Source organism: Bombina bombina, chromosome 2 (assembly GCF_027579735.1).
Source record: "Bombina bombina isolate aBomBom1 chromosome 2, aBomBom1.pri, whole genome shotgun sequence".
In the NCBI taxonomy this organism is placed as follows: domain Eukaryota; kingdom Metazoa; phylum Chordata; class Amphibia; order Anura; family Bombinatoridae; genus Bombina; species Bombina bombina.
The window spans coordinates 190,478,203-190,503,297 of record NC_069500.1 but is presented as its reverse complement, the minus strand read 5'-3'; the positions used below and the strand labels follow the sequence as shown (position 1 = coordinate 190,503,297).

Here is a 25,095-nt window from a genome sequence, read left to right as displayed (position 1 = left end):
AAAACAAGGTTTATTAACTGGGGATAACAAACATTTTCCTGGCAAGATAATAATAATTACACAAACACAGAAAGAAAAGAAATATGTCTATTTCATTCCTGCTATGAACACCGAAATCTCTAAATTCTTTTATACGGGCATATGAAATGCTGCTCGTCCCAGTACACATGGGGTAATCAGGAAACGTCACAGTTAACGGATGAGGGGAGTGAGATTAAAATTTAAATATGAAATGCTTAGGCCAAGCTGTAAAATGAATGGTGCATGCGTGGTATGGATTAGAAAGGGCATGGCTAACAGGTGGCAATAGAAGGAGGAAACGTGGGTAACACTACAGGACGTATGTCACAGTTTGTCAAACCAAAATAAATATCACTTCAACAACAATCAGTGAAAGCATGAATGCTTAAAAAGTCTACGCTGTTAGAAAAATGTATTCTATTGAGGCTCTGTTAAAATTCCAAAAACACATTTGGTAATTGCAAAGTGAGTTATTAAAAGGGATAGTCTAGTCAAAATTTAACTTTCAGGATTCAGATAGGGCATGCAATTTTAAGTAACTTTCTAATTTACTCCTATTATCATTTTTGTCTTCGTTCTCTTGGTATCTTTATTTGAATAGGCAAGAATGTAAGCTTAGGAGCCGGCCCATTTTTGATTCAGCCCCTGGGTAGCACTTGCAGATTGGTGGCTACACATTTAGACACCAATCAGCAAGCGCTACCCAGGTTCTGAACCAAAAATGGGCCGGCTCCTAAGCTTACATTCTTGCCTTTTCAAATAAAGATAGCAAGAGAATGAAGAACAATTGATAATAGGAGTAAATTAGAAAATTGCTTATATTGCATGCCCTATCTGAATTATGAAAGATTAATTTTGACTAGACTATCCATTTAAGTTAAACACAAACTAAAAGACAATATTGGTTCTTAAATCAATTATTGACAAGATGGCAGACAAGATAATCTATGAATACATTTGTAAACCCCAGGTGCAATACTACATGCCTCATAATCTGGTCCACCAAAATGGGATTTCTTCTTTAGTTCACTCATTGCAATTTTATATGCTTCTTCTACTCGTCTCCTTTTTTCAACTTCCTAAAAAGAAAGAAAGAAAAAAAAACAAACATAAAAATCACTGCAGGTAAATCCACCACAAGAAATGATCCCAATAAAACAGGGATGTGTAACATTTAAATCTCAGTAAGTGGATTATTTCTTTAATAAAGCAATGTACTTAGCAAGATTAATATCATTCATTATTTATGCTTTTGAAAACACCACAAGCCTAACACATTCAAACATGCCCAGTCACAAACACCGGATCAGGAAAATGCAAATAACTGGAGCAAGGATATTGCTGATGTAATAAGTTGAACAGATAAACCATACAGATGGGCTGTGTGTGTGTGTTACATACCAGGGAATGTAATAGGAGCAGTGTTGGGTCAAAGATTAAATGTGTAAATCATAAGCCATTTGGGGTTTAGCATGTGCTCAATATGAAAGTGCTATAAAATACTATCATGGTTTAGACATTAATATGGAAGCATGAATTTGGGTATCACAAAAAAACCATTACATTGTAAATAATAAACATATTCAAAATGTATATACTGTACTTACAAAATATTTTTTTATATATAAGCTCATGTATAGTTTAGATCTTTAGTTCATTGCTTAGAGTGAAGAGTTAATGGATTTTTTTAATAGTATATACACCAAGAAGGAGAAAAGGAGAAATGTAGCTGTGAGTTTTGGAAGGCTCCACACAGGGCATTTAATGAAAGCCAGTCTGGCTCATATTCAAGCTGGTTCCAAACATAAAAAGTGTTCTAATACCAGAGTCTCCTGGGGCACTAAGTAAGAATGGCGACCGATTCTGAGTTACCTAGGTTTATATTTCTCATCCCTCCCTGCAAGACATCACTACTATGCAGTCAGGTATCACTTTTATAGAAGTGACTTTGAAGGTCTGCATGGCACAGTGCACACGGAAATATGCAACTTTACCAGAGGAATGAGAAACAATTACGTAGTGACTTAAGATCTAGCTGATAATTTTGCTGGCTACAAATCAATGTGTTTTCTCGTATATGGATCACCACCTTGTCTTTTGAATTTATATGAAGAACTAGGAAAACACTAAGCTGGTTTAGAGACATGGCTTTTCCAACTGAAACCCAGCTGTGGAATAGAAGCTCATGTTTTTGAATGTCTGCAGATAAAGTCATTAAATGTATGCAGTTAATTATTACCTTACTGGGCTTTCACTACAATATACGCAGAACTTTCATAAAACCAGAGCAAAACTTAACACCTTAAGTTGCAGAATGCTGACATACAACAATTAAGGAAAGGCAAAAGTTACAAACAATACAATTTTTAGGCTTTGTAAAATCATTATGAAAAGCTGCTACAGCCAATGAGTATTAGGTAACAAAATGAATACAGAAAATGACTGGTCTGCAGCATTCAGATATTTTCAGCACCCGATTTATTAGAGAACACAATATATCAGTGTAAATCCAGAATTGTGCATTGCACTTTTTCTCAAATAAATCTAGAGGCGAAAATAGCCGAACGCTGCAGCAATTTTCAGTATTTGTTTCAATAAACATCCACAGTCATTACAAAAGACCTAAAAGCAGAGAGTGCACAAATGATCATCATTTATTGTTAGAGCGGCAACAGATTCTGCAGCGCTATTAACTGGAGATCCCTGGCTTAAGCGGCTAGAAGCCTTATGGCCTCACATCTGGAGTTCCCTGACTTAAGCGGCTAGAAGCCTTCTGGTCTCACATCTGGAGTTACCTGGCTTAAGCGGCTAGAAGCCTTCTGGTCTCACATCTGGAGTTACCTGGCTTAAGCCTTCTGGTCTCACATCTGGAGTTACCTGGCTTAAGCCTTCTGGTCTCACATCTGGAGTTACCTGGCTTAAGCCTTCTGGTCTCACATCTGGAGTTACCTGGCTTAAGCCTTCTGGTCTCACATCTGGAGTTACCTGGCTTAAGCCTTCTGGTCTCACATCTGGAGTTACCTGGCTTAAGCCTTCTGGTCTCACATCTGGAGTTACCTGGCTTAAGCGGCTAGAAGCCTTCTGGTCTCACATCTGGAGTTACCTGGCTTAAGCGGCTAGAAGCCTTCTGGTCTCACATCTGGAGTTACCTGGCTTAAGCGGCTAGAAGCCTTCTGGTCTCACCGGGTTTTATATGCTTGACCTCCATTTCCTCTGAAGTTTAAGGCTTGAGAAAACCATAATTTTCAGGGAGGGCACAGGCAGCCCATAATGCCTCCTCATATTTATTAATTTAACAAAAAGAAAATTACCTTATCCAGTCTTTTTTGCCAGCTATCCTCCCTCTTCATCATTAACTCAATACAATGGGATAGAGTAGAAAGTATTCCTGCTGTAGTAGCCTTGAAAGTAATGGCTTCTCCTTTAAAGTCAATACCATTAATTCCTTTGGGAGCTACATGGGGAAATGCTAAAAAAGACAAAGTTTTGTTAATGAGGAAACATTTAAGATTAACTGAATTATGAGGTGAAAAAGAAGAGGAGCAAGCACAAGAGACAGTCAGTATTGGTTAACAAATGGTACAGTTGTATCTTACAAATGAATCTGGCCATAAAAGAAGCAGATTTTGTATTCTAACATAGCAATAAAATGTATTACTTTTTTCTACACTTAGTGATGGTAAATTCAGTAGATTGACTTTGCACTATATAATATCTTTAACTAATAAATATAACATGATAATCTCATTTTAATTATAGATACAGTATTTCAGCCAATAAATAAAGTTTTTTTTATCCCCCAGCTACTGTGCTACTATTATTGCTTTAATTAGACAGACATATGATGAAACCAATAAGGGATGGACAATAAGCTAGTTTATCAGCAGCATGCTCCTGCACTGCTGCTTTGCTGGCTCTCATTATAGATTTATAAAGAATTTATAAAGAACCCTAATAGTAAGGAACGCCCCCCCCCCCCCCCCCACACACACACACAATAGTGTGCAGAAAAGAGATTAGACTCTCAAATATCACAACATGTGGGAAATGGGTAACTTTAGACTTACTGTATGAACAACAATACTCAAATGCTCATTTGTTCTAGGTGTATCTCGTACTAATAACACTTCCAACCAAGACTGCTGCACTAAACTTTAAATGTAGTTTTGTATGCACGTCAGTCTAAATTTAAATTCTGCCTAAAAATCAGCCATCAAACAATATAAAGTGCGCCTTATAAACATCACTTACATTTTTCTTTATTGCCGTTGCTGTTGTGTATGTATTCACCATCTGCATGGTTCTGAAGAAAGTCTTCCTCGTCATCTTCCACAACTAAACAGCAAAATGCATTAATTAATATAGACTGTACCGCATCAACTGATATGGTCTTCAAATTGCCACTACACAAGTTCTGACTAAGTTTACAGAATGCACTAGATAAATATAAATGTAACAAACCATGCTCAGTATTTGGGATAACAAGCCAAAACCAGCCAGCACACAAACATACAATTCTGCTAGTTATAAACTCTCCGTTAGTTCTGATAACAAGAATGATCTCAAAGCCATCGCTTGTCTGAAAGATCTCAATGATGCTGACACTACCAGGAACAGTGTCAGACACATATTTTTTTCCTGGGATTGCTATGCAGTACATTTATGAAAACCTCCTTAAATGTAATCAAATGTTAATGGCCAGATAGAAAAAAAGACATAAAATGTTATGATTAATTTAGTTTCAATACAGAAAGCGTCAGTTCATAAAGCAGGAAACCCCTTTGCGGGGTTAAATACATTGTTAGTTAGGGTCAATAATGAAAACAATTACATGATTTAATGAATCAGTAGGTCATTTTTTCATTAAAATGTTCCTTTAAATATTGACACTAAATTAACAAACAACTACAGGCTTTAAAATGTCTTTATTTACAAATATATTAGCATCCAAACTAGCCCCAGAGGAAAGAAGGAAGAAAACAGGAAAAATTCAGACTAATAGCTATCTAGTTATTGCTGTAAATTATTTTCACACACATGTATAGTAGTCCATTTGCCTCCTGGAATATGTAGAATCTCCTCCCAGAATTCTTAAATGCGTCCCTCCCTTCTCTGCAGGCAACAGATCATATATAGTCAAGTCAGAACCTATTTGGAGACAGAGGAGTATGACTATGAAAAAGGGGACAGGGTCAAACAACATTGTGCATGACCATACTTATGGCTTCAATAAGAGTTGTAGAACAATAAAATAATTCAGTTAGTATAACCTGGTTTTCTCAGATACTTCTGCAGAACCATATTAAGTAAGGGATGTAAACACAGGAAAACAAACAAACAAACAATCAATATATAAATCCCCCATGGTCTAAAGAAGTAGGTTTTTTTAGACTTCCAACTGAATGCTGTTTGCTATAAGGCAAATACTTTGTATTTATAGAACCTGATGAAGACAGGCTGCCCATTGTTCCATAGATGATTTATAATGGCATGGCTATAAGAGAGGCTACAGTCCTGATGCTCTGAGCAAACATCTAGTATGACCACAAGCTAAAGATGCTTCTGAAGTTTTTAGTCATTTTCTAGAACTAGAGGACAAAACAATTAGGTTTCTGGATATCCTTAGTAGCCACCAAATACATCCTAGCAGAAACTCTTCCTAATTCTAGAAACAAGTTTAAAATTATGGGACGTTCTAAAAAAAAAAAAAAATATATATATCACGTGATCCTTTTTTTTCTTTTCTTTTTTTTTACATGGATTCATATACTTTGATACACCCCCCTGGTTGGAGTGCTGGGCCACGGGCTAACTGACTATATATATATATAGTCAGTTAGCCCGTGGCCCAGCACTCCAACCAGGGGGGTGTATCAAAGTATATGAATCCATGTAAAAAAAAAAGAAAAAAAAAAAAAGGATCACGTGATACTCAGTGGATTTATTATTATCTACATATTGCTACTAATCTCTTACTGTGAGACTCCATTTGCCATTTCAGCGCTGTGAATCTGTTTGTAAATACATATTTACACACACACTATATATATATATATATATATATATATATATATATATATATATACACATACACACACATACATACACACACACACATATATATACATACACACACACACATATATATATATAAAAAAAAATTGTGTGTGTATGTATACACACACACAAAGGTGACCAGCGAGTGCCTTTTATCATGTATTGGATTCTCTATACTTATAGATTGAGCACCTTAGCAGTTGATAACGTTGCATGCATGACTGGGGTTGACTGTCTAACTCTGGTGACAGTGCAGCTTCATGAAAGTGCTGGTTTGCACCCAGGGCTGTGCATGTTGCAGGGTCATTGGATGTGTACCCGGTCCGGCCTGAGAGTGCTGACCCCACCTGTGTTTTGTATATGTTTGGGGAGATTACAGAAGCCTGTGCACCCTCCATTTTTTCACAGTTGCTTTTTTCACAGTTGTTTGATCGTGAGCCTGTTGCGTGGCTGTTTAAGGACCCAGGTTTTTTTGGAAGAGACCTTGACGAGGTACCTGGGCTTTTCCCATTTGGCCAGATGCGGTAACTAACTCTTCCTTTGCTACTTTTTATCTTAGTTGAGAGCTTGTGAGTGAGTGCTGGACTTTTTCTGTGTGTTATATTAATATATTATTTTTTTGTAATTTTCCCTGTTTGGGCCTTGCACCCAGGCCTGACTGGGTTTAACTGCCTGTGACTCTGGTGACAGTGCAGCTTCCTGAGAGTGCTGGTTTGCACCCAGGGCTGTGCATGTTGCAGTGTCATTGGATGTGTACCCGGTTCGGCCTGAGAGTGCTGATCCCACCCGTGTTTTGTAATAATCCTAAATGTATGCGTTCATAATAGAATTCAGTCCTTATGCTATGTTGCGTTTGCTAGAATTAAATAGCTTATGGGCCCCTCAATTTCTCAGTATTGCACTGTACCTTTATCCCTTTCTAGCTCATCTTTGGACACAGCATCCGCACATGCATCAAAATACTTCTGCAATGTATCAACTTGTCTACACAGGATGTCCCGAAATGTCTCCATTTCAGCAAGTTTTTCTCGCAAGCTGTGTCCTTTCTGTAAAATACAAAATAATTACTATTGTATTACTAGTATAAACTTTTTATTGTAACATATACTGTTCATAACTGTTTTTTAATTGAATATGATATTAATTTAATGTGTTTATTTTAAATATTAAATCCTTTAGAATATACAATTTTCATAACTACATATAATTTAACATTTTATAGGGAATTCAACTTTGTTTTATGTCATTTTAAGTGCTTCATAACAAAAAACAAAATGTATGCTTACCTGATAAATTAATTTATTTCATGATAGTGAGTCCACGAGACATCATGCGTGGGTTATTTCCCCCCGACTAAAAGGAGGAGGCAAGAGACACCCTAACACACCAGAGCTTTAAATCCCTCCCACTTCCCATGATCCTCAATCATACATATATCCTATTAGATAAGGAAAAAAGAAAATAGCAGGAAAGAAAGCAAGACAAAGTAGTGCAAAAGAAGTTTGCATAAATAAAAAGAGAAGCGCTCAACCTGGGAATGAACAATAGCATAATAGCTTGTTCTATGGCTAGTTACCACCCTAGAAGCAGCCTCTTTTTGCTCAAAATGTGCCTTTCACAGAGAAGAACTTTCCTGTAGCATATCAGTCTGATCCTGACTTCACAGTACAGTCCAGCCCCGAAATACCAGGCAATCCCTCTCTGAACAAGAGAAACAGCAAAACCCCAGACTTACGTTTCGGCCTATTGTGGGCCTCGTCAGTGAGGTGCAGCCATATCCCTCTAGGCACACTGAGCAACGGGTCCACGTCTGGATTCCCGCATCACATATAGTGCAAAAGAAGTGCTGCCACCTGAACAAAAATAAAGGGTGGGGCTTTGCAAGGCACTAAAAAATGAACAAAAAGAGAAGAAGCATGTCTGAAATATTTTGTGGCTTTCACATCATATTTGAGAGCTCTATCGTCATCGAAGTTGCGAAGATGACGTTCCTTAGAATTCTAAGGAGCTGGACAAGAAAAACAACAATTTCCTGGATTGATAGTATCTGTAGATACCACTTTAGGAAGAAAATAATAGCTAGACCAAAGAACAGCCTTATCCTGATGAAAAATCAGAAAAGGATGTTTGCATAAAAAAGCTGAAAGTTCAGAGACCCTTCTGGCTGAAGAAAAATAAATTTCCAGGAAAAAAGATGAAAGACTAAACCATGCATCGTCTCAAAAGTAGAAGTCTGAAGAACCCTCAAAACAGAAAGAGCGGAAATCTGACCCTTCAGTAAAATGGCTGTTAAACCCTTATCTAAGCTATCCTGCATTGTAACCTTCGCGAGACCACCACTTTTTTTTTTTTTTTTTTTTTTTTTTTTTTTTTAAAAAAGTTCTCCAGACTTTATGATATATATGTCTGGTAATGGGTATCCTAGCTTGAATCAAAGTATCAATAACCTTGTCTGAAAAACCTCTATATGACGGAAATAAGCTTTTAATCACCATGCCGTCAAATTCAGAGTTTCGAAAACTTGATAAAAGAGAGATGAGAGCAAACATCCTTTTTGTAAAAAAAGCCTCCAAGATGCAAAAAATCCGCAAACGTCACACCAGATTAATCAGAATTGCTGAGGCTTGGTCCTGCTTAATTCTGGCTATCATTCTGGATAGCAACACAAAAAGGAGGAAAAATGTAAATCAGGTTAAACAAAAAAGGGACCACTAGGGCATCTATCAGACTCGCCCGAGTGTTCAGAGACCTGTCACAATATTGAGCTAGTTTGTGATTCAAAAGATCTATTTCTGGCAGACTCCAACATTTCACAATTTGGTCAAAACCTTCCTGACTGAGACACCATTTCTCCTGGGTTAAGAGAGACTGTTGACTAAGAAAGTCCGTCACCCAATTGTTCACACTCGGAATGTGGATAGCAGAATTCCTGCAATGATGGAGCTCTGCCCAACTAATGATGCAGGACACTTCCCTTATAGATAAGGAATGGCAAGTTCCTCCCTGATGATTGACATAAGCCACTGCCGTGACATTGTCTGACTGGAATCTCAGAAAAAACTTGTGTCTGAGGTAGAGTCAACTCTGTGGAGTTTACTATCCACACTGGATGAAGAAAGATGGCATATTTTAAATCTATTGTAGACATAAACTGACCCTCCTGCACTAAAGGAAGAATGAATCGTCTCCATCTTGAATGTAAAAACATTCAGGAATTTGTTTAATATTTTAAGATTCAAAACATATACTGAAAAGTACCCTCTTTCTTTAGTACTATAATGAGATTTTAATAAAACCTCTAGTTTAATGCTGGAGTTGGAACTGGAGTAATCACATTAATTCCAGATCTCTCACACAAGATAAGAAAGCTTTTAACGGATCTCACAGCACTCAAGACAGAAATAATCTTCCCCAAGGAGGCATAAAACGAAAGTTTATTTGATATCCCTGGGAAATGATTTGCAATACACAAGGATTCTGAAAAGATATCTCCCAAGCCTCTTGAAAGAGACTCAACCTGCCCCCCACCAGAGACTGATCTAGTATGTGGGCCGCACCTTCAGGCGGTCTTGGTAGCTGGGATAGACTTCTTGGACTGTTTGTTTTTAGACCTAGAATAGACTTCCAGGAGTAATAGTAATAGCTAGAACTCAAGGCAGATGGGGAGCCTTTCTGAGCTTTAGATTACTGAAAAGTACGAAAACTGACAGCAGATCCAAGCATAAACTTAGATTCCTTATCCAGGGGCAGGAAAAACATAATTTATGCTTACCTGATAAATTCCTTTCTCCTGTAGTGTAGTCAGTCCACGGGTCATCCATTACTTATAGAATATTTCTCTTCCTAACAGGAAACTGCAAGAGAATTACCCAGCAGAGCTTGCTATATAGCTCCTCCCCTCACCTATCATAGTCAGTCATTCGACCAAAGCAGACGAGAAAGGAAGAACCATAGGGTACAGTGGTGACTGGAGTTTAATTAAAATTTAGACCTGCCGTAAAAACAGGGCGGGCCGTGGACTGACTACACTACAGGAGAAAGGAATTTATCAGGTAAGCATAAATTATGTTTTCTCCTGTTAAGTGTAGTCAGTCCACGGGTCATCCATTACTTATCGAATACCAATACCAAAGCTAAAGTACACGGATGAAGGGAGGGACAAGGCAGGAACATTAAACAGAAGGAACCACTGCCTGAAGTACCTTTCTCCCAAAAATAGCCTCCGACTAAGGAAAAGTGTCAAATTTGTAAAATTTTGAAAAAGTGTGAAGCGAAGACCAAGTCGCAGCCTTGCAAATCTGTTCAACAGAGGCCTCATTTTTAAAGGCCCAGGTGGAAGCCACAGCTCTAGTAGAATGAGCTGTAATCCTTTCAGGAGGCTGCTGTCCAGCAGTCTCATAGGCTAAGCGTATTATGCTACGAAGCCAAAAAGAGAGAGAAGTAGCCGAAGCCTTTTGACCTCTCCTCTGTCCAGAGTAAATGACAAACAGGGAAGAAGTTTGACGAAAATCCTTAGTTGCCTGCAAATAGAATTTCAGGGCACGGACTACGTCCAGATTATGCAAAAGTCGTTCCTTCTTTGAAGAAGGGTTAGGACACAGAGATGGAACAACAATCTCTTGATTGATATTCCTGTTAGTAACTACCTTAGGTAAGAACCCAGGTTTAGTACGCAGGACTACCTTGTCTGAATGAAAAATCAGATAAGGAGAATCACAATGTAAGGCAGATAACTCAGAGACTCTTCGAGCCGAGGAAATAGCCATCAAAAACAGAACTTTCCAAGATAACAACTTGATATCAATGGAATGAAGGGGTTCAAATGGAACGCCTTGAAGAACATTAAGAACTAAGTTTAAGCTCCACGGCGGAGCAACAGACTTAAACACAGGCTTAATCCTAGTTAAAGCCTGACAGAAAGCCTGAACGTCTGGAACTTCAGCCAGACGTTTGTGTAAAAGAATAGACAGAGCAGAAATCTGTCCCTTTAACAAACTAGTAGATAAGCCCTTTTCTAAACCCTCTTGTAGAAAGGACAATATGCTAGGAATCCTAACCTTACTCCATGAGTAACTCTTGGATTCGCACCAACGTAAATATGTACGCCATATTTTATGGTAAATTTTTCTGGTAACAGGCTTCCTAGCCTGTATTAAGGTATCAATAACCGCCTCCGAGAAACCACGCTTTGATAGAGTCAAGCGTTCAATCTCCATGCAGTCAGCCTCAGAGAAATTAGATTTGGATGTTTGAAAGGACCCTGAATTAGAAGGTCCTGTCTCAGAGGCAGAGACCACGGTGGACAGGACGACATGTCCACTAGGTCTGCATACCAGGTCCTGCGTGGCCACGCAGGCGCTATCAGAATCACCGAAGCTCTCTCCTGTTTGATCTTGGCAATCAAACGAGGAAGCATTGGGAATGGTGGAAACACATAAGCCATGTTGAAGACCCAAGGGGCTGTCAGAGCATCTATCAGCACCGCTCCCGGGTCCCTGGACCTGGATCCGTAACAAGGAAGCTTGGCGTTCTGACGAGACGCCATGAGATCCAGATCTGGTTTGCCCCAACGACGAATCAGTTGAGCAAAGACCTCCGGATGGAGCTCCCACTCTCCCGGATGAAAAGTCTGGCGACTTAGAAAATCCGCCTCCCAGTTCTCCACGCCTGGGATGTAGATCGCTGACAGGTGGCAAGAGTGAGACTCTGCCCAGCGAATTATCTTTGAGACTTCCAACATCGCTAGGGAACTTCTGGTTCCCCCTTGATGGTTGATGTAAGCCACAGTTGTGATGTTGTCCGACTGAAATCTGATGAACCTCAGAGTTGCTAACTGAGGCCAAGCTAGGAGAGCATTGAATATTGCTCTTAACTCCAGAATATTTATTGGGAGGAGTTTCTCCTCCTGAGTCCATAATCCCTGAGCTTTCAGGGAATTCCAGACTGCTCCCCAGCCTAGAAGGCTGGCGTCTGTTGTTACAATCGTCCAATCTGGCCTGCGAAAGGTCATCCCCTTGGACAGATGTGGCCGAGAGAGCCACCATAGAAGAGAATCTCTGGTCCTTTGATCCAGATTTAGTAGGGGGGACAAATCTGAGTAATCCCCGTTCCACTGACTTAGCATGCACAATTGCAGCGGTCTGAGATGCAGGCGCGCAAATGGTACTATGTCCATTGCCGCTACCATTAAGCCGATTACTTCCATGCACTGAGCTACTGACGGGTGTGGAATGGAGTGAAGGACACGGCAAGCATTTAGAAGTTTTAATAACCTGGCCTCTGTCAGGTAAATTTTCATCTCTACAGAATCTATAAGAGTCCCTAGAAAGGGAACTCTTGTAAGTGGTAATAGAGAACTCATTTCCACGTTCACCTTCCACCCATGCAACCTCAGAAATGCCAGAACTATCTCTGTATGAGACTTTGCATTTTGAAAACTTGACGCTTGTATCAGAATGTCGTCTAGGTACGGAGTCACCGCTATGCCTCGCGGTCTTAGTACCGCCAGAAGTGATCCTAGAATTTTTGTAAAGATTCTTGGGGCCGTAGCTAATCCGAAGGGAAGAGCTACAAACTGGTAATGCCTGTCTAGGAAGGCAAATCTCAGATACCGGTAATGGTCCTTGTGAATCGGTATGTGAAGGTAAGCATCCTTTAAGTCCACAGTGGTCATGTACTGACCCTCTTGGATCATGGGAAGGATGGTTCGAATAGTTTCCATTTTGAATGATGGAACTCTTAGAAATTTGTTTAGGATTTTTAAGTCCAAGATTGGTCTGAAGGTTCCCTCTTTTTTGGGAACCACAAATAGATTTGAATAGAATCCCTGCCCGTGTTCCGTCCGCGGAACTGGGTGGATTACCCCCATTAGTAAGAGGTCTTGTACACAGCGTAGAAACGCCTCTTTCTTTGTTTGGTTTGCTGATAACCTTGAAAGATGAAATCTCCCCCGTGGAGGAGAAATTTTGAAGTCCAGGAGATATCCCTGAGATATGATCTCCAACGCCCAGGGATCCTGGACATCTCTTGCCCAAGCCTGGGCGAAGAGAGAAAGTCTGCCCCCCACTAGATCCGTTTCCGGATAGGGGGCCCTCTCTTCATGCTGTCTTGGGGGCAGCAGCAGGTTTCTTGGCCTGCTTGCCCCTGTTCCAGGACTGGTTAACTTTCCAGCCCTGCCTGTAACGAGCAACAGCTCCTTCCTGTTTTGGAGCGGAGGAAGTTGATGCTGCTCCTGCCCTTAAGTTACAAAAGGCACGAAAATTAGACTGTTTGGCCTTTGATTTGGCCCTGTCCTGAGGTAGAGCATGGCCCTTACCTCCCGTAATGTCAGCAATAATTTCTTTCAAGCCGGGCCCGAATAAGGTCTGCCCTTTGAAAGGAATATTAAGCAATTTGGATTTAGAAGTCACGTCAGCTGACCAGGATTTAAGCCACAGCGCTCTGCGCGCTTGAATGGCGAATCCGGAGTTCTTAGCCGTAAGTTTGGTTAAGTGTACGACGGCATCAGAAACAAATGAGTTAGCTAGCTTAAGGGTTTTAAGCTTGTTCATAATTTCATCCAATGGAGCTGTGCGAATGGTCTCTTCCAGAGACTCAAACCAGAATGCCGCCGCAGCAGTAACAGGCGCAATGCATGCAAGGGGTTGTAATATAAAACCTTGTTGAACAAACATTTTCTTAAGGTAACCCTCTAACTTTTTATCCATTGGATCTGAAAAAGCACAGCTATCCTCCACCGGGATAGTGGTGCGCTTAGCCAAAGTAGAAACTGCTCCCTCCACCTTAGGGACCGTCTGCCATAAGTCCCGTGTGGTGGCGTCTATAGGAAACATTTTTCTAAATATAGGAGGTGGTGAAAATGGACACACCGGGTCTATCCCACTCCTTGTTAACAATTTCTGTAAGCCTTTTAGGTATAGGAAAAGCGTCAGTACACACCGGTACCGCAAAATATTTATCCAGCCTACATACTTTCTCTGGAATTGCAACTGTGTTACAATCATTCAGAGCCGCTAATACCTCCCATAGCAATACGCGGAGGTTCTCAAGCTTAAATTTAAAATTTGAAATTTCTGAATCCAGTTTACCCGGATCAGACCCGTCACCCACAGAATGAAGCTCTCCGTCCTCATGTTCTGCAAATTGTGACGCAGTATCAGACATGGCTCTACCATTATCAGCACGCTCTGTTCTAACTCCAGAGTGATCGCGCTTACCTCTTAATTCTGGCAATTTAGACAGTACTTCTGTCATAACAGTAGCCATGTCTTGCAAAGTGATTTGTATGGGCCGCCCTGATGTACTTGGCGCCACAATATCACGCACCTCCTGAGCGGGAGGCGAAGGTACTGACACGTGAGGAGAGTTAGTCGGCATAACTTCCCCCTCGTTGTCTGGTGATAATTTCTTAACATATAAAGTTTGACTTTTATTTAAAGTGACATCTATACATTGTGTGCACAAATTTCTATTGGGCTCCACATTGGCCTTTAAACATAGTGAACAAAGAGATTCATCTGAGTCAGACATGTTTAAACAAACTAGCAATGAGACTAGCAAACTTGGAAATACTTTTCAAAATTAATTTACAAGCAATATAAAAACCGTTACTGTGCCTTTAAGAAGCACAGAAAAACTAACACAGTTGAAATAACAATGATCAAAAATAGTTATAGCAACTAAATTTTCACAGTAAATGTATTAAGTTAGCAAAGGATTGCACCCACCAGCAAATGGATGATTAACCCCTTAGTACCCAAAAACGGATAACAATTATATAATTAACGTTTTTCTCACAGTCAAATACACTGTCACAGGACTACTGTGACTGATTACCTCCCTCAAAATGGATTTTGAAGACCCCTGAGCTCTCTAGAGACGATCTGGATCATGGAGGAGAAAGTAGACAGATTGTGACTGAATTTTTACTGTGTAAAAAAGCGCTAAAATAGGCCCCTCCCACTCATATTACAACAGTGGGGAAGCTCAGAAACTGTTTCTATGCAGAAAACAAAAATGGCCATGTGGTAAAAGTTTATCACCAAGTACCTCACAAAAACGATTAACAAGCCAGTAAAACGTTTTAAACATACATTTAAAAGTTATGTATTATTATTTACAAGCCTGCTACCAGTCGCTTTTACTGCAGTTAAGGCTCATACATTATTTCAGTATTTACAGTATTTTCAGAGTCAATTCCATTCCTTAGAAAATACATTCAGTGCACACACACACACACATCAGCCTGATACCAGTCGCTATCGCTGCATTTAAGGCTGAACTTACTTTACAATGGTATCAGCAGTATTTTCTCAGTCAATTCCATTCCTCAGAAAATAAATTACTGCGCATACCTCATTTGTTGCAGGGGAGCCCTGCATGCTATTCCCCTTCTCTGAAAGTACCTCACGCCTCAGATGAGAAACAGCCAGTGGATCTTAGTTACGTCTGCTAAGACCATAGAAAGAAACCCAGGCAGATTCTTCTTCTAATGCTGCCTGAGAATAAACAGCACACTCCGGTGCCATTTAAAAATAACAAACTTTTGATTGTAGAAATAAACTAAGTTAAAAAAACACCACAGATCTCTCACAGCTTCCTACTAGTTAGGCTGCAAGAGAATGACTGACTATGATAGGTGAGGGGAGGAGCTATATAGCAAGCTCTGCTGGGTAATTCTCTTGCAGTTTCCTGTTAGGAAGAGAAATATTCTATAAGTAATGGATGACCCGTGGACTGACTACACTTAACAGGAGAAAGCTCCCTTACCTCAAGTGACTGTGGCAATAATAGCATCGAGTCCAGGCCCAAACAGAGATTTATCCCTGAAAAGGGAGAGAAGCAGTCTGCGCTTAGAAACCATATCCAAAAACGGACCGGCTCATAAGCTTTATATTCCTGATTTTTTAAATAAAGATAGCAAGAGAACAAAGAAAAAATTGATAAAAAGTCAATTAGAATGTTGCTTAAAAATGCATGCTCTATATGAATCTGGGTTTAGTATCCCTTTAAAGGGACACTCAAGTCAAAATTCAACTTTCATTATTAAGATAGAGCACACAATTTTACACAAATTTCCATTTCACTTCCATTATCTTAATGTGCACAATATTTTTATATGAACACTTTGAGGCACCAGCTTCTACTGAGCATGTACAAGATTCACAGAATATACGCATATACATTATGATTGGCTTATGGCTGTCACATGATGCAATGCAAGGGAAAAACTAAAACCTGAAAGAAAGAAATCTACTACTTATTTAAAATTCAAACTAAGTGCTTTTGCATTGTTTTTTATTATGTATTTACCAATTATGCTATTATACTGAGTTTAGAGGTCCTATAAACAAACTGGTGCCAGAAAAAAACAATTACATTTAAAAAAAAATGGTGGGGTCTATTTTACCACCATGAAAGAAAAGAAATTACCAGGTAAACATAAATTATATTTTCTTTCATAAAGGTGGTGAGAGCCAATTAGCCATTACTGCTGGGAAACAAATACTCAAGCTGTGGGGTCCACAAGTAATGAAAGCGGGGCAAAATAATATATATATATATCTTTTTTGTAAAAGAGAAAAAATCAAACTTGAGCCAACAGTGAAACAGTGGCACTAACTCTTGAGAAAGTACAGACGTTTGCCGGATGAAATGCGCCAAGGCTTTTTGTCCAAACCTGGTATCCGTAGTATGCCCCAAACTCCTACAAGCCAGCTATGGAGAACGCACCTGACTGCATACCTGAGAAAATAATGGACTGTTCCTGGATGTATAAACAATTTTTCAATGACAATTTTAATTGTGTTTAAAGCAAGTGCAATATGCTATGTGCTTTTTTTCCCTTGTACTAAAGTCACATTGATTTGGAGTTGCGCTGACGTTTTGTCTTGCATAGAAAAGCAGAATATCAAAGTCCTAACAACAACCAAAATATAAAGCAGCTTGTCTTTTGGATTAGAACAAAGAAGAAGAATGAACAACAAACTCATGAGATGAATTGCCTAAAATATGATTTAAGGCAAGTAAACAAACTAGCACTAATAACTGCCTTATCCTGATGGAAAACCAGATAAAAGGAGGCTCACAGAAAATAGCAGACAATAAAGAAATTCTTCTAACAGCAAGACTGCTAAAAGAAACAAAAACCTAATAAGCACCCGCAATACTGGACTTACTATCTGCAGAAAAAAACTGCTTCCAGTAGATCGCCAATCCAATGCTGTATGCAGGAAAGTAGAAGATCTGTGTGTGTGGAGTATAACAACGATTCAACAGGAGGAGGCTAGGAACCGGTGACACCTGCAGTAGGCCTGTGACTAACTCCCACTGGGTGTAATTGTGCCACTACACAATACACTTCCCTATGTCCAAACAGTAGTTCTTTGAGGGGTTAAAGTTGGTCTGAGGACCTCTTCCACAGAAAGACAACTGTTGCACCTCCATTATTCCCCTTCCTCCTGCGGATTTAAAGATTAAGCTGGTTTAGCAGTAAGGTGGGAGGGTTTTTAACGGCACTTGGAGTTTTTGGAATAACAGCAACTTAACCCAGGGGATTGATGGACAAGTCCACTTTCACCTGAGAGGTCTGCAACATTTCTTCACTGAGAACAGAACTTTCATTGCCTGGCTGAAAACTCCTTGTCTGACCCTCTGAATATCAGGTTACTGCGAGGAGAATTTGGCCTTTTATCGGTTAGATCCCCTTTCAAACGATGAGTAGATCTTACACTTCACTTTTGCCTCCTTTACGAGGAGTTGAAAGTAAATAACTGAGGATCATATGAAGTGGGAGGGATTTAAAGCTCTGGTGTGTTGGGTGTCTTTGGCCTCCTTCTAGTGGTCAGGGCGGAATATTCCCAATCGTGATGACTTGTGGACTCTTACCATCTGATGAAAGAAAATCTATTTAAAAAGTGAAACTTTATCATTTATTAAAATGTAGATTATATAATGCATTAGTTTCTTTCATTCTGGTCAGTTCCCTTAAAATCAAATAGTAAGTTATAAAAACTAAACCAGAACGATTTTTGCTATGATCTATTTCATGATCAGAAGCTATCATATACAGTCCAAAACAATAGTAACATTATCAGTTTTCCAGGTCTCAAAATAAAGCATAAAAACACTATTGAATCCTGCACACAAAACATATTAAAAGCGAAATGAACCCCTAAAATGTTCTTTTGTGATTCAGACACAATTTAAAAACAAAAAGTTTTCAATTTTCTTCTATTATCAAATTTGCTTTGTTCCCATGGTATTCTTTGTTGAAGAGATATATAGTTAGGATCTCTGGAGCACTAAATGGCAGGAAATAGTGCTGCCATCTAGTGGTCTTGCAAAACTGCTGCCATATAGTGCTCCAGAAAAGTGCACACTCCATGTTTTTCAACCAAGGAGACTAAGAGAACGAAGAAAATGTAATAGTAGTAAATCAGAAAGTTGTTTAAAACGGCAAGCTCTATCTGAATCATGAAAGAAAAAAACAACTTACATATGTCCTTTGTTGAAATAATAACTGACCTTAAATGATGATGTAGATGTAGCCGAGTAGCCACTTGCACCAGATATAAGAGAAACCATTGAGCCATGCCTTCGTAAACTTGATTCCGATCCATAGCCAGATTCAGACTAAAACAAAAAAGGTGACAGTGAGAATTTGTAATCTCAAAAAGCATAAAAAAGTACATAATCACAACAGCGCAGGAATCATCACAAATCCTACATTATCTAAAAATAAAAAAATACAAAACACACAAAAAATGTTTTGTCCCCAACAAAATAAAAAACGTAAAATCAATACAAAGTGGTCAGAAATTTGTTTTGTGATATTGGTCAAAAGAAATGCTCAAGACATGAAAGTTAACAATTCTATTGTCTCTTACAAAGGGTGGATACAAATAAACTAAAAAAAAAAAAAATTCTAAATAAAAGGCATTTTGAGGAAAACCTATAAAGATTATTTTCTCTTTAAAATACATTATAATCCAAAGGTCATTCATCCTGAAATAAGAAGTTTTTAATTATAGAGCATGAGGCTGTATATTCATCACTGTAATATTTAAAAAAAAGATAAATTAATTCTATTCACCTATTTACAATGTCACGCACTCTATTTTGTGTATTTTTTCCTATTTAGAAGATATCAAATATTATTGGTATTGTAGGTTTTAAAACTATAGATTTGTGTCTGCAATAACATAGCTCTTCTTCACAGCACAAATGTTTATGAAATTACCATTCAGTTGAGAAATAGATCTTAAAGTGACAATTTTAAACAACTCTTAAATTTACCGCTATTATCAAGTTTGCTTCATTCTCTTGGTATCTTTTGGTGAAGGAGCAGCAATGCGCCACATATGCCGCTTGTTATTGGGTGAACCAATAACAAGCGGCATATGTGCCTCCACCAATCAGCAGCTACGTCCCAGTAGTGCATTGCTGCTTCTGAGCCTACCTAGGTATGCTTTTTCTACAAAGGATACCAAGAAAACAAATCAAATTAAAAATAATAGAAATACATTGGACCGTTGAATCATGATAGTTTAATTAGGCATTACCATCCTTTTTTTATCCCATTGTTCCCCAGCACAAGATCAACCCTGTAATAAGTTGCAAGAAATTCAATAAATAGGTCTTAGTGCAGAGCTATTCTACTCCAAACAATCTTCTAAGTGTGAAGAGTAAGGTAAAAAAAGTTACATCTATAATGTTTCTGCTTTAGTTCAATAAAACCATTTAAAGTTGTTATTATTAAAGGGACATGAAACCCCAAACTTTTCTTTCATGATTCCGGTAGAGAATAACATTTTATAAAAGTTTCCAATTTACTTCTATTATCAAATATGCTTCATTCTCTTGCTATTGTGTGTAGAAGAGATACCTAGGTAGGTAGCGTGCACACGTCTGTAGCACTACACATGACAGGAAATAGTTCTGCCATCTAGTGCTCTGGCTAATGTATTACATTGTTGTAAAACTGCTGCCCAATAGTGCTGTAGACACGTGCACTCTCCTGAATTTATCCTTTGTTAAAAAGCACAAAGGTAACAAGAAAACAAAGAAAATTTGATAATAGAAGTAAATTGGAAAGTTGTTTAAAATTGTATGCTCTATCGCAATCATAAAAGCCAATTTTTATTTTTTTGGGGAGAGGTGAGGAGCAATCAATGATTATATTTCTACTTCTAATAAAGTACAGCTGAAAAGTTGATCAAATGCAAATGATTAACCTATTAAACTGGAGATAGTTCACATCTCAAGTGAACTATTTCTAATGGTACATAAATTATTAGTTTTCTGAATATAACAAATATTAATCTGAAGTTATTATTGTAAAAATGAAACCTTTATGTAAAAAAACATGATTTAAAGGGACAGTCTACACCAGAAGTTTTATAGTTTTAAAAGATAAATAATCCCTTCATTATCCATTCCCCAGTTTTGCATAACCAACATGGTTACATTAAAGGGACATGAAACCCCAAAATGTTCTTTCATGATTCAGATAGAACTAAATTGGAAAGTTTTTTAAAATTCTCTATTATTTAATTTGCTTCCTTCTCTTGTTATCCTTTGCTGAAATGTTTATCTAGGCAAGCTCAGGAGCAGGAGAGAACCTAGGTTCTAGCTGTTGATTGATGTTCAGTTAGAAACCATTAGTGCATTGCTGCTCCTTCAACAAATTATACCAAGAGAATGAAACAAATTAGATAATAGAAGTAAATTAGAAAGTTGTTTACAATTATATTCTCTATCTGAATCATGAAAGAAAAAAAAATGGATTAAATGTCCCTTTAATATACTTTTTACCTCTGTGATTAACTTGTATCTAAGCATCTTCTGACAGCCCCCATCACATGACAATTTATTATCTATTGACCTGCATTTTAGCCAATTAGTGCAGTGTCTGACACAAGTGTGATCACAATCTTATCTATATAGCTCACATGAAATCGCCCTCTGCTGTTTTAATTAATAAAATAGCATGTGATAAGAGGCTGTCTTTAATGGCTTGAAACAGGCAGACATGTTAAAAGGTTATAAAGTATATTAATATAACAATGTTGGCTGTCCAAAGCTTGGGAATGTGTAGTAAAGGCATGATCTATCTTTTTAAACAATAACAATGTTAGGGTTCACTGCCCCTTTAAATTGAGCCTTACTGACTAGCGATTTAAATCATGATTTAAAGAGACACGAAACACAATTTTTTTCTTTCATGATTCCGATAGAACGTGATTTCAGCTCTCCAATTTACTTATATTATCTAATTTCTTTAGTTGACTTGGTACCCCTTGTTGAAAAGGATATCTAGGTAGGCTCAGAAGCTGCTATTTGGTGGCTGCACATATATGCCTCATGTTATTGGCTCACACAGTATGTTAACTAACTCCCAGTAGTGCATTGCTGCTTTTTTCAACAAAGAATACAAGGGAATAAAGCAAATGATGTAATAAGTAAATTGTATGTTTTGGCTGAATCATGAAAGAAAGTTTTTGGGTTTCATGTCCCATTTTTTTATGGGATTCAAATCAATGCACCTGGCTCATCAATTTTGAAAATAAATAAAAACCCTACTATATAATAAGCAATAAGTACACATTCTTTAATCCTATATTTGAATATATGACATTTAAATGCCTTATGTGACATGACCTAAAAGAATTGGGAAATCTTTCAACTTCCCCTAGCAGTGAGGAGGGGAATTCAAACACATGATGGCTTGTGGACTCTTTCACCATCTCTCTTATTTAATGTTGAATCTGCCTTTAAGAACACAGAACAGCTTTTCAAAAATTTACAAAAACCTAAGATACTTAAAGTGAATGTAAAGTTTTTGGTTTTTGCAGCCTGTATTCTATTCCTCATCTAATATATAGTATGATTGCAACTTTTTTTTTTTTTATATATATATTATAGTTATAAATACACTTTATATTTACATTCCCGGCCGTTCCTAGCTCCGCCCTCCATGTATTTCCGGATAATGCCTTTATTACTTCAAATGCGCGTTCCCGATTGCCGGACCAATTGCGCATGCGCACCATTCCCCATACAATTGATTTGCGCCTGCGTGACACAAAAAATGTTATGCCTAAAGCGCAGGCGTCAATCGTTGCATTCAATGACTAGCTATCAATAGTATTCAATGCCGGCGACGCTGAAATTTGCGCTGGTTTGGTATCCTATATACGAGCGTAACCGAGAAGTTACGCTCGCATATTTCTGCCGTCGCCCGTAGTTTTTTGGGCCATAGGCAGGTATACCAAACCAGCGCAGTTTGGTATCCAATATACAGCGTAAGGACTTACGTGGCGAAAATGGAGAAATCTTACTCCATTTTCACCTCGCCACAAAAAGCAGCCGGTAGTAAGCCTTACGCTGTCTATTGGAGCCTCGTAACTCCCTAAACTCGCTACAAAATAAACCTAACATCTAACGCATGCGCAATTGTCTATCTACCTGTCAACCGCGATCCCCCGCCGCAATCCCTAATAAAGTATTTAACCCCTAAACCGCCGCTCCCGGACCTAGTTATTTTAACTAGGTACAATAGCTATTAAATAGTTAATAACTATTTAATAGCTACCTAGTTAAAATAATTACCAATTTACCAGTAAAATAAATCCTAAACTAAGTTACAAATACACCTACACTATCAATAAATTAAATAAACTACAAAAATCTAAACTAAAATACAATAAAATAATCTAAAATAAATTACAAAAAAAACAAACACTAATTTACAAAAAAAAAAAAAAAAAAAGATTACAAGATTTTTAAGCTAATTACACCTATTCTAAGCCCCCTAACAAAATAATAAAGCCCCCCAAAATAAAAAAAATTCCCTGCCCTATTCTAAATTAAAAAAGTTCAAAGCTCTTTTACCTTACCAGCCCTTAAAAGGGCTTTTTGCGGGGCATGCCCCAAAGAAAACTGCTCTTTTGCCTGTAAAGATAAACACAATACCACCCCCCAACATTACAACCCACCACCCACATACCCCTATTCTAAACTCACCCAAACCCCCCTTAAATAAACCTAACACTACCCCCCTGAAGATCTCCCTACCTTGTATTCACCCAGCCGAGCAGAATTCTTCATCTGATCCGGGCGATGTCTTCAATCAAGCTGCAGAGAAGTCTTCTTCCATCCGGTGATGTCTTCAAGCAAAGCGGCATCTTCAATCTTCTTTCTTCGCCGCGGAACATCCATCCGGCACGACGACTTCCCGACGAATGAGGTACCTTTAAACGACATCATCCAAGATGGCGCCCGTCAAATTCCGATTGGCTGATAGGATTCTATCAGCCAATCGGAATTAAGGTAGAAAAATCTGGTTGATTGAATCAGCCAATCAGATTCAAATTCAATCCGATTGGCTTATTGGTTCAGCCAATCGGATTGAACTTGAATCTGATTGGCTGATTCAATCAACCAATCAGATTTTTCTACCTTAATTCCGATTGGCTGATAGAATCCTAATTAAGGTAGAAAAATCTGATTGGTTGATTGAATCAGCCAATCAGATTCAAGTTCAATCCGATTGGCTGAACCAATAAGCCAATCAGATTGAATTTGAATCTGATTGGCTGATTCAATCAACCAGATTTTTCTACCTTAATTCCGATTGGCTGATAGAATCCTATCAGCCAATCGGAATTCGACGGACGCCATCTTGGATGACATTTAAAGGTACCTCATTCCGTCTTCATGCCGGATGGATGCTCCGCGGCGGAGGAGCGAAGAAAGAAGATTGAAGATGCCGCTTTGCTTGAAGACATCACCGGATGGAAGAAGACTCTCTGCAGCTTGATTGAAGACATCGCCCGGATCGGATGAAGAGTTCTGCCCGGCTGGGTGAATACAAGGTAGGGAGATCTTCAGGAGGGTAGTGTTAGGTTTATTTAAGGGGGGTTTGGGTGGGTTTAGAATAGGGGTATGTGGGTGGTGGGTTGTAATGTTGGGGGGTGGTATTGTGTTTATCTTTACAGGCAAAAGAGCTGAATTCTTTGGGGCATGCCCCGCAAAAAGCCCTTTTAAGGGCTGGTAAGGTAAAAGAGCTTTGAACTTTTTAAATTTAGAATAGGGCAGGGAAATTTTTTTATTTTGGGGGGCTTTATTATTTTATTAGGGGGCTTAGAATAGGTGTAATTAGCTTAAAAATCTTGTAATATTTTTTTTATTTTTTGTAATTTAGTGTTTTTTTTTGTAATTTAGTTTAGTTTAATTTATTGTATTTTAGTTTAGATATTTGTAGTTTATTTAATTTATTGATAGTGTAGGTGTATTTGTAACTTATGTTAGGATTTATTTTACAGGTACATTGGTAATTATTTTAACTAGGTAGCGATTAAATAGTAAATAACTATTTAATAGCTATTGTACCTAGTTAAAATAAATACAAAGTTGCTTGTAAAATAAATATAAACCCTAAAATCGATACAATGTAATTTATTAATTACATTGTAGCTATCTTAGGGTTTATTTTATAGGTAAGTATTTAAATTTAAATAGGAATATTTTCATTAATAATATTAATATTATATTTATTTTAATAAGAGTTTAGTTAGGGATGTTAAAGTTAGATAGGGTTATTATACTTAATATATATATATATATATATATATATATATATATATATATATATATATATATATATATATGTATAATATAATAACTATATTAACCCTAATATAATTAAGGGGGATTAAATTAGGGGTTAATATTTTTAAAATAGATTGCGGCTGGGTAGATGTCGGCGGGTAGATGGGTTAGATGTCGGCGGGGTAGATGTCGGTGGGGTAGCTAAGTTAGATGGCGGCGGTTTAGGGGTTAATAACTTTATTAGGTAGCGGCAGGGTCCTTGAGCGGCGGTTTAGGGGTTAAACACTTTATTGGGGATTGCGGACCGCGGTTGACAGGTAGATAGACATTGCGCATGCGTTAGGTGTTCTGAATTGTTTGCGCATGTGCTACATGTGAACGAGCATGGATTGTCAATAACGATTT

General features: G+C 38.2%; 1 protein-coding gene across 4 annotated transcripts in view; it reads right to left on the bottom strand.

Moving 5' to 3' along the window:
• The window catches only part of CERT1 (ceramide transporter 1), a 341,058-nt gene that overhangs the window by 59,930 nt on the left and 256,033 nt on the right, over positions 1-25,095 (bottom strand). For 2 of the 4 annotated variants that reach the window (XM_053701397.1, XM_053701398.1), the window contains exons 4-9: positions 18,604-18,711; positions 6,986-7,124; positions 5,059-5,169; positions 4,273-4,356; positions 3,333-3,490; positions 1,008-1,100 (exon numbers count right to left, since the gene is read on the bottom strand). In XM_053701397.1, coding sequence (XP_053557372.1) covers positions 1,008-1,100; positions 3,333-3,490; positions 4,273-4,356; positions 5,059-5,169; positions 6,986-7,124; positions 18,604-18,711 — 693 coding nt within the window. The remainder of the gene's footprint in view (positions 1-1,007; positions 1,101-3,332; positions 3,491-4,272; positions 4,357-5,058; positions 5,170-6,985; positions 7,125-18,603; positions 18,712-25,095) is intronic. The other 2 variants (XM_053701399.1, XM_053701401.1) reach the window with 1 other exon arrangement.